This window comes from Oncorhynchus nerka, unplaced genomic scaffold (assembly GCF_034236695.1).
Source record: "Oncorhynchus nerka isolate Pitt River unplaced genomic scaffold, Oner_Uvic_2.0 unplaced_scaffold_1536, whole genome shotgun sequence".
NCBI lineage: Eukaryota > Metazoa > Chordata > Actinopteri > Salmoniformes > Salmonidae > Oncorhynchus > Oncorhynchus nerka.
The window spans coordinates 18,280-35,971 of NW_027039777.1; the positions used below are offsets into that span (position 1 = coordinate 18,280).

Here is a 17,692-nt window from a genome sequence, read left to right on the forward strand (position 1 = left end):
CTCATTAGTAGCAGCAGTGATGTGTTGTGGTGATTAATTTAGAGAGAGAACATTAATAATACCATCAATAATACCAATAATAATATAATAATACCATCAATAATAAAACATTTACCATTTATACAGTCAGTTTAGAATAATTATATAATTGATAACAGTCCTATACTAACAGATAATATTAACATCCTCTGTGTTATTTCTTCATTCAGATGATGGATTTGCCAACGTGAACTCAAATCTAATCTAAAGAAAAGTTTCAATGTGTATTTGAGGGGATCGCTAAACAAGGAAACCCAACACTTCTCAATAAGATCTACACAGAGCTCTACATCACAGAGGGTGGAACAGGAGAGGTCAATAATGAACATGAGCTGAGACAGATTGAGACCACAACCAGGAAACAAGCAAGACCAGAGACTGCAATCAAATGTAACAACATCTTCAAACCCTTAACTGGACAAGACAAACTTATCAGAACTGTGCTGACAAAGGGAGTCGCTGGCATTGGAAAAACAGTCTCTGTGCAGAAGTTCATTCTGGACTGGGCTGAAGGAAAAGAAAATCAGGATGTCCAATTTGTATTTTCATTCCCTTTTCGGGAGCTGAATTTGATGAAAGAGGACAAACACACTTTAATTGAACTTCTTAATCACTTCTCAATGGAAACCAAAGATTCAAGAATCTCCAACTACGACAAGTACAAAGTTCTGTTCATCTTTGATGGTCTGGATGAGTGCCGACTGCCCCTAGACTTCCAGAAGAACAAGATCTGTTGGGACGTCACAGAGTCAACCTCAGTGGATGTTCTGCTGACAAATCTCATAAGGGGAAATCTGCTTCCCTCTGCTCTCCTCTGGATAACTACCCGACCTGCAGCAGCCAATAAGATCCCTTCAGGGTGTGTTGACCAGGTGACAGAGGTACGAGGGTTCAATGACCCAGAGAAGGAGGAATACTTCAGGAAGAGATTCAGTGATGAGGACCTGGCCAGCAGAATCATCTCACACATAAAGACATCAAGGTGCCTCCACATCATGTGCCACATTCCAGTCTTTTGTTGGATATCTGCAACAGTCCTTGAACACATGCTGAAACATAAGAGAGAAGTGATGCCCAAGACTCTGACTGAGATGTACACACACCTTGTGGTGTTTCATACCAAACAGAAGAATGAAAAGTATTTTGGGAAAGAAGAGACAGGTCCACACTGGAATAAAGAGAGCATTCTGTCACTGGGAAAACTGGCTTTTCAACAGCTTGTGAAGGGCAATCAGATTTTCTATGAAAAAGACCTGAAAGAAGCTGGCATTGACGTCAATGAAGCCTCAGTGTACTCAGGATTGTGCACACAGCTCTTTAAAGAGGAATGTGGGCTGTACCAGGACAAGGTGTACTGCTTCGTGCATCTGAGTATTCAGGAGTTTCTGGCTGCTGTATATGTGTTCCTCTCTTTCATCAACAACAATGAGAATCTAATGGCCAAAACTCAATCAACGTCCAGGAAACTTTCTGTGGGGAAAAGACAGAAGCCTAAATTTACTGTCTACAAGAGTGCTGTGGATAAAGCCTTACAAAGTGAGACAGGAAACCTGGACCTTTTCCTCCGCTTCCTTCTGGGCCTCTCACTGGAGTCCAATCAGAAGCACTTACGAGGTCTCCTGACAAAGACAAGAAGCAGCTCACAGATCCATGAAGAAACAGTCAAGTACATCAAGAAGAAGATCAGGGAGAATCCCTCTCCAGAGAGGAGCATCAATCTGTTCCACTGTCTGAATGAACTGAATGACCATTCTCTAGTGGAGGAGATCCAAAGCTACCTGAGATCAGGAAGTCTCTCAGAAGACAAACTGTCACCTGCACAGTGGTCAGCTCTGGTCTTTGTGTTGCTGACTTCAGAAAAGGAGCTGGATGTGTTTGACCTGAAGAAATACTCCAGATCAGAGGAAGGTCTTCTGAGGCTGCTGCCAGTGGTCAAAGCCTCCAGAGCTGTTCTGTGAGTAAATAAAATGACATATAAGAACTAATCATCAGGAAGAAATACTCAGTTTAGAGAAAAATATGTATTATAATATGTGTATAATATTATATTGAAAAACATATTGAATAAATGCATTGATTTTCACATTATTATAACACTATGACCATACAATTCTCGGAGACGGAATATGAATCTATATGTTGTTATTGGTAATGGTGAGAGGTTAGTATGTTTTGTTGTATCCTCTGTTATTGGTAATGGTGAGAGGTTAGCATGTTTTGATGTAGCCTCTGTTATTGGTAATGGTGAGAGGTTAGCATGTTTTGTTTTAGTCTCTGTTATTGGTAATGGTGAGAGGTTAGCATGTTTTGTTGTAGTCTCTGTTATTGGTAATGGTGAGAGGTTAGCATGTTTTGATGTAGCCTCTGTTATTGGTAATGGTGAGAGGTTAGCATGTTTTGTTTTAGTCTCTGTTATTGGTAATGGTGAGAGGTTAGCATGTTTTGTTGTAGTCTCTGTTATTGGTAATGGTGAGAGGTTAGCATGTTTTGTTTTAGTCTCTGTTATTGGTAATGGTGAGAGGTTAGCATGTTTTGTTGTAGTCTCTGTTATTGGTAATGGTGAGAGGTTAGCATGTTTTGTTGTAGCCTCTGTTATTGGTAATGGTGAGAGGTTAGCATGTTTTGTTGTAGTCTCTGTTATTGGTAATGGTGAGAGGTTAGTATGTTTTGTTGTAGCCTCTGTTATTGGTAATGGTGAGAGGTTAGCATGTTTTGTTGTAGTCTCTGTTATTGGTAATGGTGAGAGGTTAGTATGTTTTGTTGTAGCCTCTGTTATTGGTAACTTTCTCACTCATTATTATTAATGATTCGTTAATGATTTGTATTAATCATCAGGATTAATTAGTAGTGTTTAGAAACATTTTATCTACTCTCTTAGACAGAATATTACTCATCATACACCATTCAGTTTCTATTGGGCAAAACACTACCAAAACAAACTGCAAATGAGTCAATGTCACCTCATATGAAACATTTGATCTCAAATCCAAAATGCTGGAGTATAGAGTCACATTTAAAATGTCAGCTTCACTGTCAAAATAGATATGGTGTTGGCTTTATTCTCTATACAATCTAAATCTGATATCTCACTGTCTGTCGTTTGACTGATACTGCTTTTTAAACTGGTCTGATCAGTGCTCAAATATTTGTAGTATACATTTTTCTCTCTACAAGAAATATTATGATCATTTATAATCATGAAACATTCCTTCATTTATGAAAAGCAGGTTTCAGGACACTGATGAATCTGAACGTTAAAAAAAATATACTGCCACTATTTTCACCACCAAAGAATATAAGTGTGATTTTAATATGATTTGACTCTTTGCAGGCTGTCAGGCTGTCTAGTCACAGAGGAAGGCTGTGCTTCTCTGGTCTCAGCTCTGAGGTCAAACCCCTCACACCTGAGAGAGCTGGATCTCAGGAACAATGACCTGAAGGATTCAGGAGTGAAGCTGCTCTCTGCTGGACTGGGGAATCCCCACTGTAAACTGGAGACTCTGGGGTCAGTATTCCTGTAGTTGGTCAACAAGTGATAACTGTTCACCAGATCCACATGTGTTTACCAGACACACATGGTCCACACCATATGTGTTTGGACAGTGAATCGTAGTTTTACATTTGGTGCTTTGCTCCAGCATTTTGGATTTGAGATATAATGTTTCATATTAGGAGACAGTACAGAATGTCACCTTTTATTTAAGGTTAAAGGTGAGAGGTTAGTATGTTTTGTTGTAGTCTCTGTTATTGGTAATGGTGAGAGGTTAGCATGTTTTGTTGTAGTCTCTGTTATTGGTAATGGTGAGAGGTTAGCATGTTTTGTTGTAGCCTCTGTTATTGGTAATGGTGAGAGGTTAGTATGTTTTGTTGTAGCCTCTGTTATTGGTAATTGTGAGAGGTTAGCATGTTTTGTTGTAGTCTCTGTTATTGGTAATGGTGAGAGGTTAGTATGTTTTGTTGTAGCCTCTGTTATTGGTAATGGTGAGAGGTTAGCATGTTTTGTTGTAGCCTCTGTTATTGGTAATGGTGAGAGGTTAGCATGCTTTGTTGTAGCCTCTGTTATTGGTAATGGTGAGAGGTTAGCATGTTTTGTTGTAGTCTCTGTTATTGGTAATGGTGAGAGGTTAACATGTTTTGTTGTAGCCTCTGTTATTAGTAATGGTGAGAGGTTAGCATGTTTTGTTGTAGTCTCTGTTATTGGTAATGGTGAGAGGTTAGCATGTTTTGTTGTAGTCTCTGTTATTGGTAATGGTGAGAGGTTAGCATGTTTTGTTGTAGTCTCTGTTATTGGTAATGGTGAGAGGTTAGCATGTTTTGTTGTAGCCTCTGTTATTGGTAATGGTGAGAGGTTAGCATGTTTTGTTGTAGCCTCTGTAACTCTCTCACTCATTATTATTCATGATCTTTCTCAATCATGGCAGTCACAGGCTTGATGTTGTTATTGTGTTCAAAGAATATGGGACCAATTGCTAAACTTGTGACTACTTTAATAGTCTATGAGTGAATTGGTCAGAACTCTTATGACTTCAAATAGGGGGACTAGATACACAAAGGGCTAGATACATTAAATTAAGTGCTTTTATTTTTCTAAATGTTGAAATAGAAATGTATGAAAATACCCTCAAATAAATGGTGACATTATATCACCTCATATGAAACATTTGATCCCAAGTCCAACATTTTGGAGTATAGAGACACATGTAAAATGTTTGATTCACTGTCAAAATAGATATGGTGTGGACTGTATACTCAATAAAATCTAAATCTGATACCTCAATGTCTAAATAGATATGATGTGGACTGTATACTCAATACAATCTAAATCTGATACCTCACTGTCTAAATAGATATGGTGTGGACTATATACTCAATACAATCTAAATCTGATACCTCACTGTCTAAATAGATATGGTGTGGACTGTATACTCAATACAATCTAAATCTGATACCTCACTGTCTAAATAGATATGGTGTGGACTGTATACTCAATACAATCTACATCTGATACCTCACTGTCTAAATAGATATGGTGTGGACTGTATACTCAATACAATCTAAATCTGATACCTCACTGTCTGTCTTTTGACTGATACTGCTTTTTAAACTGGTCTGGTCAGTCTACTATAATATTTGTACTATACATGTTTCTCTCTACAAGTAATATTATGATCATTTATAATAATAATTATTTCTAATAATGAACCATTCATTTATGAATAGATATGACAGGTTTCAGAACACTGATATATCTGAATATGTTGAATATGTCACCACCAAAGAATAGCAGTGTGGTTTTAATATGATTTGACTCTTTGCAGGCTGTCAGGCTGTCTGGTCACAGAGGAAGGCTGTGCTTCTCTGGTCTCAGCTCTGAGGTCAAACCCCTCACACCTGAGAGAGCTGGACCTAAGCTACAATCACCCAGGAGACAAAGGTGTCAGACTGCTCTCTGCTGGACTGGAGGATCCACACTGCAGACTGGAGAAACTCAAGTATGTAGAGGGTTTATGTCAATGTTCATATCAGATATGTTTGAATTATCAGGCTGGTTAGGACAAACATTCTTAACTTCTTGACTGCCCATCCCTTAAACAGGATAATTGTCATCAGCAACCGCTGAATAGCATAGTGCCTCAGTCAAATAATATTACTAAAAATATTCATATTCATGAAATCACAAGTGCAATATTGCAAAACACAATTTAGCCTTTTGTTAATCCACCTGTCATCTCATATTTTGAAATTATGCTTTACAGCGAAAGCAATCCAAGCATTTGTGTAAGTTTATCGATCGCATGATAAAACATTAAGTACACTTAGTATCAGGTAGCTTGGTCACGAAAATCAGAAAAGCAATCAAATTAATCGTTTACCTTTGATGATCTTCGGATGTTTTCACTCACGAGACTCCCAGTTACACAACAAATGTTCCATAAAGATTATGTTTAGATTCAAAATACCTCCGTTTGTTTGTCGCGTTATGTTCAGAAATCCACAGGAAAGAACGGTCACAACAACGCAGACGAAAATTCCAAATAGTTTCCATAATGTCCACAGAAACATGTCAAACGTTTTTTATAATCAATTAGCCTGTGGGCTATGCGATTTCAAACAATATACAGTTTTTTTTTTAAAGAAGCTACTTCAAAAATACTTTAGTGAAAGCTTCCCCAGCTTCCCCAGCCTCATGGACAGGCCTATGCCTTCTAATTGTGGCATAAACACAACCAGTCATGATGTTTTCATCTGATTGTCAAACAATCACTTAACCAAGGCGCTCCTGTAGCCTACCTGCACACATTCCTCAGGTTGTTTTTAAAATATATAATCAATAATATATCAACCGCAAATGTCTTTCACAGTAGGAGAGGGAAAAACAATAGCTGTCCATATTCTGTTGAGCGAGCAAAACTCATGTGACCACTTGACACAATGTCATCGTTCTGGCTCATTTTTCAAAATAAAAGCCTGAAACTATGTCTGAAGACTGTTGACACCTGGTTGATATCCCTTTAAATGGAGCAATGTGAGGCTATGGAACATGTATACTACTTCCGGCGCCGACAGAGATGGCCGCCTCGCTTCGCGTTCCTAGGAAACTATGCAGTTTTTTGTTTTTTTACGTGTTATTTCTTACATTGGTACCCCAGGCCATCTTAGGTTTCATTACATACAGTCGAGAAGAACTACTGAACATAAGAGCAGCGTCAACTCACCATCAGTACGACCAAGAATATGACTTTCGCGAAGCGGATCCTGCGTTCTGCCTTTCACCCAGGACAACGGAATGGATCCCAGCCGGCGACCCCAAAAAACAACTTCGAAAAAGGGGAAAACGAACCGGTCCTCTGGTAGACTCCGGAGACGGGCACATTGTGCACCACTCCCTAGCATTCTCCTCGCCAATGTCCAGTCTCTTGACAACAAGGTTGATGAAATCCGAGCAAGGGTAGCATTCCAGAGGGACATCAGAGACTGTAACGTTCTTTGCTTCACGGAAACATGGCTCACTGGAGAGACGCTTTCGGAGACGGTGTAGCCAGCTGGTTTCTCCACGCATCGCGCCGACAGAAACAAACATCTTTCTGGTAAGAAGAGTGGCGGGGGCATATGCTTTATGGTTAACGGGACGTGGTGTGATCATAACAACATACAGGAACTCAAGTCCTTCTGTTAACCTGATTTAGAATTCCTCAAAATCAAATGTAGACCGCATTATCTACCAAGGGAATTCTCTTCGATTATAATCACAGCCGTATATATTCCCCCCCAAGCAGACACATCGATGGCTCTGAACAAACTTTATTTGACTCTTTGCAAACTGGAATCCATATATCCGGAGGCTGCATTCATTGTAGCTGGGGATTTTAACAAGGCTAATCTGAAAACAAGACTCCCTAAAGTTTATCAGCATATCGATTGCGCAACCAGGGCTGGAAAAACCTTGGATCATTGCTATTCCAACTTCCGCGACGCATATAAGGCCCTGCCCCGCCCTCCTTTCGGAAAAGCTGACCACGACTCCATTTTGCTGATCCCTGCCTACAGACAGAAACTAAAACAAGAAGCTCCCGCGCTGAGGTCTGTTCAACGCTGGTCCGACCAATCTGATTCCACACTCCAAGACTGCTTCCATCACGTGGACTGGGATATGTTCCGTATTGCGTCAGACGACAACATTGACGAATACGCTGATTTGGTGTGCGAGTTCATTAGAACGTGCATTGAAGATGTCGTTCCCATAGCAACGATTAAAACATTCCCAAACCAGAAACCGTGGATTGATGGCAGCATTCGCGTGAAACTGAAAGCGCGAACCACTGCTTTTAATCAGGGCAAGGTGACTGGAAACATGACTGAATACAAACAGTGTAACTATTCCCTCCGCAAGGCAATCAAACAAGCTAAGCGTCAGTATAGAGACAAAGTAGAATCTCAATTCAACGGCTCAGACACAAGAGGTATGTGGCAGGGTCTACAGTCAATTACGGATTACAAAAAGAAAACCAGCACCGTCACGGACCAGGATGTCTTGCTCCCAGGCAGACTAAATAACTTTTTTGCCCGCTTTGAGGACAATACAGTGCCACTGACACTGCCCGCAACTAAAACATGCGGACTCTCCTTCACTGCAGCCGACGTGAGGAAAACATTTAAACGTGTCAACCCTCGCAAGGCTGCAGGCCCATACGGCATCCCCAGCTGCGCCCTCAGAGCATGCGCAGACCAGCTGGCTGGTGTGTTTACGGACATATTCAATCAATCCCTATCCCAGTCTGTTGTTCCCACATGCTTCAAGAGGGCCACCATTGTTCCTGTTCCCAAGAAAGCTAAGGTAGCTGAGCTAAACGACTACCGCCCCGTAGCACTCACTTCCGTCATCATGAAGTGCTTTGAGAGACTAGTCAAGGACCATATCACCTCCACCCTACCTGACACCCTAGACCCACTCCAATTTGCTTACCGCCCAAATAGGTCCACAGACGATGCAATCTCAACCACACTGCACACTGCCCTAACCCACCTGGACAAGAGGAATACCTATATGAGAATGCTGTTCATCGACTACAGCTCGGCATTTAACACCATAGTGCCCTCCAAGCTAGTCATCAAGCTCGAGACCCTGGGTCTCGACCCCGCCCTGTGCAACTGGGTACTGGACTTCCTGACGGGCCACCCCAGGTGGTAAGGGTAGGCAACAACATCTCCACCCCGCTGATCCTCAACACTGGGGCCCCACAAGGGTGCGTTCTGAGCCCTCTCCTGTACTCCCTGTTCACCCACGACTGTGTGGCCACGCACGCCTCCAACTCAATCATCAAGTTTGCGGATGACACAACAGTGGTATTCTTGGTTACCAACAACGACGATACGGCCTACAGGGAGGAGGTGAGGGCCCTCAGAGTGTGGTGTCAGGAAAATTACCTCACACTCAACGTCAACAAAACTAAGGAGATGATTGTGGACTTCAGGAAACAGCAGAGGGAACACCCACCTATCCACATCGATGGAACAGTAGTGGAGAGGGTAGTAAGTTTTAAGTTCCTCGGCGTACACATCACAGACAAACTGAATTGGTCCACCCACACAGACAGCATCGTAAAGAAGGCGCAGGAGCGCCTCTTCAACCTCAGGAGGCTGAAGAAATTCGGCTTGTCACCAAAAGCACTCACAAACTTCTACAGATGCACAATCGAGAGCATCCTGTCGGGCTGTATCACCGCCTGGTACGGCAACTGCTCCGCCCACAACCGTAAGGCTCTCCAGAGGGTAGTGAGGTCTGCACAACGCATCACCGGGGGCAAACTACCTGCCCTCCAGGACACCTACACCACCCGATGTTACAGGAAGGCCATAAAGATCATCAAGGACAACAACCACCCAAGCCACTGCCTGTTCACCCCGCTATCATCCAGAAGGCGAGGTCAGTACAGGTGCATCAAAGCTGAGACCGACAGACTGAAAAACAGCTTCTATCTCAAGGCCATCAGACTGTTAAACAGCCACCACTAACATTGAGTGGCTGCTGCCAACACACTGACTCAACTCTAGCCACTTTAATAATGGGAATTGATGGAAAATGATGTAAAATATATCACTAGCCACTTTAAACAATGCTACCTAATATAATGTTTACATACCCTACATTATTCATCTCATATGTATATGTATATACTGTACTCTATATCATCTACTACATCCTTATGTAATACATGTATCACTAGCCACTTTAACTATGCCACTTTGTTTACATACTCATCTCATATGTATATACTGCACTCAATACCATCTACTGTATCTTGCCTATGCCGCTCTGTACCATCACTCATTCATATATCTTTATGTACAGATTCCTTATCCCCTTACACTTGTGTCTATAAGGTAGTAGTTTTGGAATTGTTAGCTAGATTACTTGTTGGTTATTACTGCATTGTCGGAACTAGAAGCACAAGCATTTCGCTACACTCGCACTAACATCTGCTAACCATGTGTATGTGACAAATAAAATTAGATTTGATTTGATTTGATGGAGTTTTCAAAATAGAAGCAACTTCCTGGTTTGATTTTTCTCAGGGTTTCGCATGCAATATCAGTTCTGTTATACTCACAGACACACACACACACACACTGGACACACACACATACTGGACACACACACACACACTGGACACACAGACTGGACACACACACACTTACTGGACACACACATTCTTACCAACGCTTGACTGTGTGTGTGTGTGTGTGTGTGTGTGTGTGTGTGTGTGTGTGTGTGTGTGTGTGTGTGTGTGTGAGTGAGTTCAGGTGTATCCCCAATGACTGTCTGTTCTTCTGCTTACCGCTACAGTGTGGAACATGGTGGAGAGAACACAATGAAACCTGGACTTAGAAAATGTGAGTATTGACTGCTGTGAAGAATATGACTAAGAATAAGTCTTAATTCAAGTTAAGTCAAAGTCAAAGACCACCATCATTACTTACTTGGTTATATTAAATATCAGCTGTAGTTCCACAGAAGCAGAAATCAGGGACACCAAAGTTTACAAAGAGTTGCTTTAAGTGTGTGTGTGTGTGTGTGTGTGTGTGTGTGTGTGTGTGTGTGTGTGTGTGTGTGTGTGTGTGTGTGTGTGTGTGTAATTAATAGGAATAAGTGTGTTTTATATTACCATACACTATAACATATGATCATTCAACAAGTCTCAAGTTACCTTAACTTCTCCTTTTGATACCTAGAAACATCTACATTAAATGAATTTGTGAAAAGTGAGTTAACATTCTAATGTGAATAATGATGATTTCTAATATTGTGTCTGGTTTCATCCATCAGATGTCTGTGATCTCACACTGGACCCAAACACAGTAGACAGATGCCTCTCTCTGTCTGAGGAGAACAGAAAGGTGACATGTAGGACAGAGGAACAGCCGTATCCTGATCACCCAGAGAGATTTGAGGACTGTGGACAGGTGCTGTGTAGAGAGGGTCTGACTGGGCGCTGTTACTGGGAGGTAGAGTGGAGTGGGAGAGGGGCTGATATAGGAGTGACATATAAAGGAATCAGCAGGAGAGGAAGGGGTGATGACTGTTGTCTTGGATGGAATGACAAGTCCTGGAGTCTGTTCTGCACTCACAACAGTTACATTGCCTGGCACAATGAGAATCCCACGACCATAGTCGTCCCCTCCTCCAGCTCCCACAGAGTAGGAGTGTATCTGGACTGGCCAGCCGGCACTCTGTCCTTCTATAGAGCCTCCTCTGACACGTTGACCCACCTGTACACATTCACCTCCACATTCACTGAGCCCCTCTATCGAGGGTTTAGGGTTCATGATGATTCCTCAGTGACTCTGTAAATAATAACCTGAAACACATACACACACACACACTCACACACTGGACACACAAACACACAGGACACACACACACACACACACACACACTGGACACACACACACACACACTGGACACACACACACACACTCACACACTGGACACACAAACATACAGGACACACACACACAAACACACAGGACACATACACACACGCTGGACACAGACTCAGACTGACACATACACACACATACATATTGGCACACACACACTGGACACACACACACTGGACACACACACACACACAGAGGACACACACACTCACATAAACAATCACACAGCGGACACACACAATCAAACAGAGGACACACACTCACTGACACACACGCTGGACACTCACACACACAGGACACACACAGAGGGCACACACTGACACACAAACACATTCACACGTAGAGGACACACACACACAGTGGACACACACTAGACACACACACACACACACACGGAGGATGCACACACTGAGACACACACACACAGGACAAACACACACATACTGTTGGGTTTATTTTTTTGTTCAGCATAAGCTACGGACAACGAACACAAGTACATTTTAATCGATGGCAATTTGAACGTGATGAGATCCCATTGTGGTGCCATTCATCCACAGCCATCATCTCATGTTTTAGCATGATAATGCACAGAGATACCGTGATAAGATCCCATTGTGGTGCCATTCATCCACCGCCATCACCTCATGTTTCAGCATGATAATGCACAGAGATACCGTGATAAGATCCCATTGTGGTGCCATTCATCCACCGCCATCACCTCATGTTTCAGCATGATAATGCACAGAGATACCGTGATAAGATCCCATTGTGGTGCCATTCATCCACCGCCATCACCTCATGTTTCAGCATGATAATGCACAGAGATACCGCGATAAGATCCCATTGTGGTGCCATTCATCTGCTGCCATCACCTCATGTTTCAGCATGATAATGCACAGAGATACCGTGATAAGATCACATTGTCGTGCCATTCATCTGCTGCCATCACCTCATTTTTCAGCATGATAATGCACAGAGATACCGTGATAAGATCACATTGTCGTGCCATTCATCTGCTACCATCACCTCATTTTTCAGCATGATAATGCACGGCCTGATGTGGCAAAGATCTGAACACAATTCCTGGGAGCTGAAAAAAAAAAAAGTTCTTCCATGGCCTGACTAGACATGTCACCCATTGAGCATGTTTGGTATGCTCTGGATAGACATGTCACCTATTGAGCATGTTTGGGATGCTCTGGATAGACATGTCACCCATTGAGCACGTTTGGGATGCTCTGGATAGACATGTCACCTATTGAGCATGTTTGGGATGCTCTGGATAGACATGTCACCCATTGAGCACGTTTGGGATGCTCTGGATAGACATGTCACCTATTGAGCATGTTTGGGATGCTCTGGATAGATGTGTACGAAAGCGTGTTCCAATTCCCGCCAATATCCAGTAACTTTGAACAGCCATTGAAGAGGACTGGGACAACATTCCACAGGCCACAATCAACAGTCTGATCAACTCTAGGTGAAGGAGATGTGTCGCGCTGCATGAGGCAAATGGTGGTCACACCAGATACTGGCTGGTTTTCTGATCCACCCTCCTACATTTCCATTAAGGTATGATAATCATATTCATATCTGTATTCCCAGTCATGTGAAATCCATAGACTAGGGCCTAATGAATTTAGTATTTCAACTGACTGATGTCCTTATGTGAACTGAAACTCAGTAAAATCTTTGAAATTGTTGAATGTTGGGTTTATTTTATTGTTCAGTGTAATAAAAAGATCAGTATTCAATGTTTTATGTTTGATGTTAGTAACACTCTGAAGTCATTCCATCCTTTCACTAAATGGTAGTAACACTAAGTCATTCCATCCTTTCACTAAATGGTAGTAACACTAAGTCATTCCATCCTTTCACTAAATGGTAGTAACACTAAGTCATTCCATCCTTTCACTAAATGGTAGTAACACTAAGTCATTCCATCATTTCACTAAAGCTCTAAAGTAATTTTTTATTGACAGATGCCTCATTAAATGTTCTGGATTTTGATGAAAGGAAATCCCATATAGCCTACTGGTCAGGACTTTGTTATGACATCTTCTGATTGGGTGTCTCAGGTCAGGACTTTGTTATGGCATCTTCTGATTGGGTGTCTCAGGTCAGGACTTTGTTATGACATCTTCTGATTGGGTGTCTCTGGTCAGGACTTTGTTATGACATCTTCTGATTGGGTGTCTCAGATCAGGACTTTGTTATGACATCTTCTGATTGGGTGTCTCAGGTCAGGACTTTGTTATGGGTGTCTCAGGTCAGGGCCATGATCAGAATGTGTCTCTGTCTATTTCCAGCCCTGCCATTTCTACCTGTCCTGATCTAGTGTTTGACCCCTGACCTCCTCACACAGTCTCACTGTCCATGTCTGCTTTTAGCTCCCACCTCTACTTCACTGTGTTATAATGGACCTTATGCTTGTTAAGTCACCTCTGTAACCAGGTATCAAACATACTGACCTTTCTGACCCTGTCCCATGGTCCTACTTCACTGTGTTATAATGGACCTTATGCTTGTTAAGTCACCTCTGTAACCAGGTATCAAACATACTGACCTTTCTGACCCTGTCCCATGGCCCTACTTTCTACAACTGAACATTTAAAGTCCTCTGAGTTTTGCTTAGTGTCCATTTACTCATTTATTGATGTATTTGTTGTATATTGGGGTTGTGCCGCAGAGCATCATGGGGGTTTGTATGTGTTGAGATGATCACGTTCCAGATAAATGGTTGAACTGATTCCTGTCTCCCGTCTCATCATTATTGAATTGTTATACAGACCTGGGGCCTGTTGCACAAAAGTAGAATTAAGACATCCGGGATAAATGACTCAGCTGAGCTCAATGAAGCCAAAACATGTGCGTCCAGGCTTAATTGGTTGCACAAAGACCAAGCCAGGATGAGCAGACACGGATTCATTAAGCCAGGTGAAACCAATCCTGGATAGGTGCGCGCTCACGGCTCACTCAAATAGACCCCGCCACAGATCACAGATTAACTGATTTACCATGGCAACTAGAGCCGCGTACTTTTCCCCGTCGGAAGCACAAATCCTCATGGAGGCATACGAGGAGGTAAAAGATATAATTAAGAAGAAAGGCAACACCGCCACAGTGATAAAGCAAAGAGAAAAGCGTGGCAAAGTATTGCAGACCGCCTGAATGCGTAAGTAGTGCACAATTACACACTCACCGCTCCGCTGAAACATCACAATTACAATTCAAATATTTAATTCACATCTCCAAAAATGCAGTTGTACTGTAATTATGAAACGGTTAAATTTTTAATTGAAATGCACTGCAGATATGAGTGAAATTGTGTAAAGTAACTCCATCACACTGTATAAAACTATGATAAATTTTTTGATATTTTTACTGAAAACAAGACAAAAATACCAAGTAATTTTTGCAGTGTGACTCCATTAAATGTGTGTGTGTGTGTGTGTGTAGATTAAACATGAACGGGCCAAAACGGACATGGCAGCAGGTCAAAATCAAATACAAGAACATTCTGCAGAATGGTATGGTCCCTGACTAATATTTAACAAAGCACAAGCATATATTGTACCCAGAAGGTGCCTGCTCACACATTGTCTGTACTGTTTTAGCAGTGAAAAAGAATACCCACAGACAAGGCACGGGTGGTGGGTCACCAAAGGCTGACCTTACCCCAGCAGAGGACATGGCCTTGGAGCTAAATAAAGGCCGGCCCGTCTTAGAGGGGATCCCTGGGGGGAAAGAGACGAGCATAGGTTCCTCCCAAGATGCCACCCGCTTCATTCAAGGTATGTCCTTCCATCTCTACATGGGATACAACCACATTCATATTGAATCAATTTGGACTGTCTGACTTTGGTTTACCTATTGCCTTGCAGTGCCTGGCAGCACTGTGTTCCTGTTAGAGCCACCAGCACAAGCACCAGACGATGCTGATCCAGTGAGTACTCCATCAAAGGCATACTGTAGGCCTGGCATGTCTTGTCTACTAGCTTCAATATGAATCCGATTAAATGTGATAGGGTGAAGGCCCCAGTGCAGCAGCAACAGCACATGATGGAGACGATGATGAGGAGGAGACCATCTCTCTGGATTCCAGAAGGCATGAGGTATCATGTTAAGACTGTGAAAGTACTATTTACTCTACAATGGTGAGGAGTCCTCATCAAAATCAAAAAATCTAATTTCTTTTACAGGACCCAGATGCTATACAGTGGGAAAACCAGCCTGGCAACATAGTGCGTATTAATAAAAGGACACCACATCCTGCCAAATTCCAGCTGCGCTAATTGTATTGTGTTCACAGAGCTCACAAGCTATCAGAAAGTTGTATGGCAACCACCTCCGGCGCCAAATAGAACTGGCAGACATAGACATTCAGTACAAGAAGAAAAAGACGGAAAATCTTGCACTGGAGTCCGAAATAAAAAAGAGGACAATTAGGAAACTGGACCTTGAAATAAAAAAACTTGAGAGGGAGGTGAGATATGCCTTCAATGTACACTGTATGCTAACTGTAACACAAATGTATTAATCATTATTTTTCTTTCCTCCCCCAGCTCCAAGAAGATGACACAGCTCAAAATAAAAATTAGGTATATTCTCGTAAAGTCAAGTGAGCCATGACATATGAGCTCTTATTGTGAGCACACAGGACGGTGGCATCTTTCTAAGGTTTTTTTTATTTTCCCAGCAATCAGTACAACCAAGTCATCGTTATAAGGCATCGCCCTCTTTGCCCACCCCCAGCACCAGGTGTGGCCACTAGCCTATATGAAGGCCCAAAATTGTGTGTTCCTTTCTGCTCTGACAATGGCATGCCCATTCGTGCGAGATGTGGTGGATGAAGAAGCACTTGTGCTGAGGAGAGCCTTCAGGCGAGAAAGGGTCTTCAGGGACCGGTTGGACCCACTGGCCTTCCCTGATGACTATCTATATGAAAGATACAGGTTTTCTGCAGATGGCATCAGGTATCTATGCAGACTACTGGGTCCCAGGATTAAGCACCGCACTGCACGGAGCCATGCACTGAGTGTGGAGCAAATGGTTTGTGTGGCCTTGCGCTTTTTTGCTAGTGAAGCCTTCCTGTACTCAGTGGGGGATGCAGAACAGCTGAACAAGGCCACAATTTGCCGCACAATAAGGAGTGTGTGTCTGGCTATCAAAGCATTAGCAGATGTCTTCTTCTCCTTCCCTGGCCACAGAAGACTCTGTGACATCAAAGAGGAGTTCTATAGGATTGCAGGTATGAGGATCTACAAATTACAGGACAACTGTTAACACATAGTAGGATACTCATTACTTTGTGTGACAGGTTTCCCCAATGTCATTGGTGCAGTGGACTGCACACACATAAGGATAAAAGCCCCCTCAGGTGCCCATGAGGCCGATTTTGTGAATAGGAAATCCTTTCACAGCATTAATGTTCAGGTGAACATAACTTTTTGATATTGTCCATTGACGAACACTCTGCATTGCCAGTGATGTGCATTGATTGGTGTAATATTCCTCATCTTATGATTTCAGATGGTCTGCAATGCTGACTGTGTGATCAGCAATGTTGTGGCAAAATGGCCTGGCTCAGTCCATGACTCCAGAATCTTTCGGGCCTCTGAAATCTATCAGTGCCTATCACAAGGTAAGCCACACAACCCCTATTTATAACCATCATGGCTGTGTCAAGAATATCACTGTGTTTATGAGGTAGTAATGATGAGATTTTGTATTGTCAGGTGAATTCTCTGGTGTGTTGCTGGGAGACAGGGGGTATGGCTGCCAGCCTTTTCTCCTGACACCTTTCACAGACCCCCAGGAAGCACAGCAGGCCTACAACCATGCCCATGCCAGGACCAGGGCCAGAGTTGAAATGACCTTTGGCCTCCTGAAGGCACGCTTTCACTGCCTTCACAAATTAAGGGTCAGCCCTGTTAGGGCATGTGATATTACTGTGGCTTGTGCTGTCCTCCACAATGTGGCCTGCCTGAGGAAGGAGAGGGCCCCCAGAGTGCCACCAGCCATGGACTGGGACAATCCGGCAATCTTCCCTGATGACGACAGTGGTCGGCTGCTGAGGGACCAATATGTGTTGAATTATTTTAGTTAGTATGTGTGCTTTCAATTTTGGTTAAATATGTCCTGCGGTGGCAGAGGAATTTGGGGTTTTTGGGTTCGTTTTTGACGAATTTGGCCTCTTATGATGTTTGTGCGG

The 17,692-nt window shown here is 42.7% G+C and overlaps 3 protein-coding genes across 3 annotated transcripts; all 3 read left to right on the forward strand.

Annotated features, from left to right (window-relative positions):
- The first annotated feature begins 209 nt into the window (after nucleotides 1-209).
- Nucleotides 210-13,237, forward strand: LOC135568504 (NLR family CARD domain-containing protein 3-like). The gene is made up of 6 exons (XM_065015293.1): nucleotides 210-213; nucleotides 256-1,993; nucleotides 3,371-3,544; nucleotides 5,358-5,531; nucleotides 10,385-10,431; nucleotides 10,865-13,237. The coding sequence occupies exons 1-6, from the start codon at nucleotides 210-212 to the stop codon at nucleotides 11,386-11,388; spliced, it is 2,661 nt and encodes an 886-aa protein (XP_064871365.1). The 3' UTR covers nucleotides 11,389-13,237.
- A 1,034-nt stretch (nucleotides 13,238-14,271) lies between these two features.
- LOC135568502 (uncharacterized) lies at nucleotides 14,272-16,216 on the forward strand. Its single transcript, XM_065015291.1, has 8 exons — nucleotides 14,272-15,008; nucleotides 15,096-15,272; nucleotides 15,363-15,424; nucleotides 15,507-15,593; nucleotides 15,681-15,722; nucleotides 15,791-15,964; nucleotides 16,044-16,079; nucleotides 16,178-16,216. The coding sequence occupies exons 1-7, from the start codon at nucleotides 14,945-14,947 to the stop codon at nucleotides 16,077-16,079; spliced, it is 642 nt and encodes a 213-aa protein (XP_064871363.1). The 5' UTR covers nucleotides 14,272-14,944; the 3' UTR covers nucleotides 16,178-16,216.
- An 18-nt stretch (nucleotides 16,217-16,234) lies between these two features.
- Nucleotides 16,235-17,642, forward strand: LOC135568503 (putative nuclease HARBI1). The gene is made up of 4 exons (XM_065015292.1): nucleotides 16,235-16,729; nucleotides 16,799-16,914; nucleotides 17,011-17,122; nucleotides 17,217-17,642. The coding sequence occupies exons 1-4, from the start codon at nucleotides 16,258-16,260 to the stop codon at nucleotides 17,585-17,587; spliced, it is 1,071 nt and encodes a 356-aa protein (XP_064871364.1). The 5' UTR covers nucleotides 16,235-16,257; the 3' UTR covers nucleotides 17,588-17,642.
- Nucleotides 17,643-17,692: the final 50 nt, after the last annotated feature.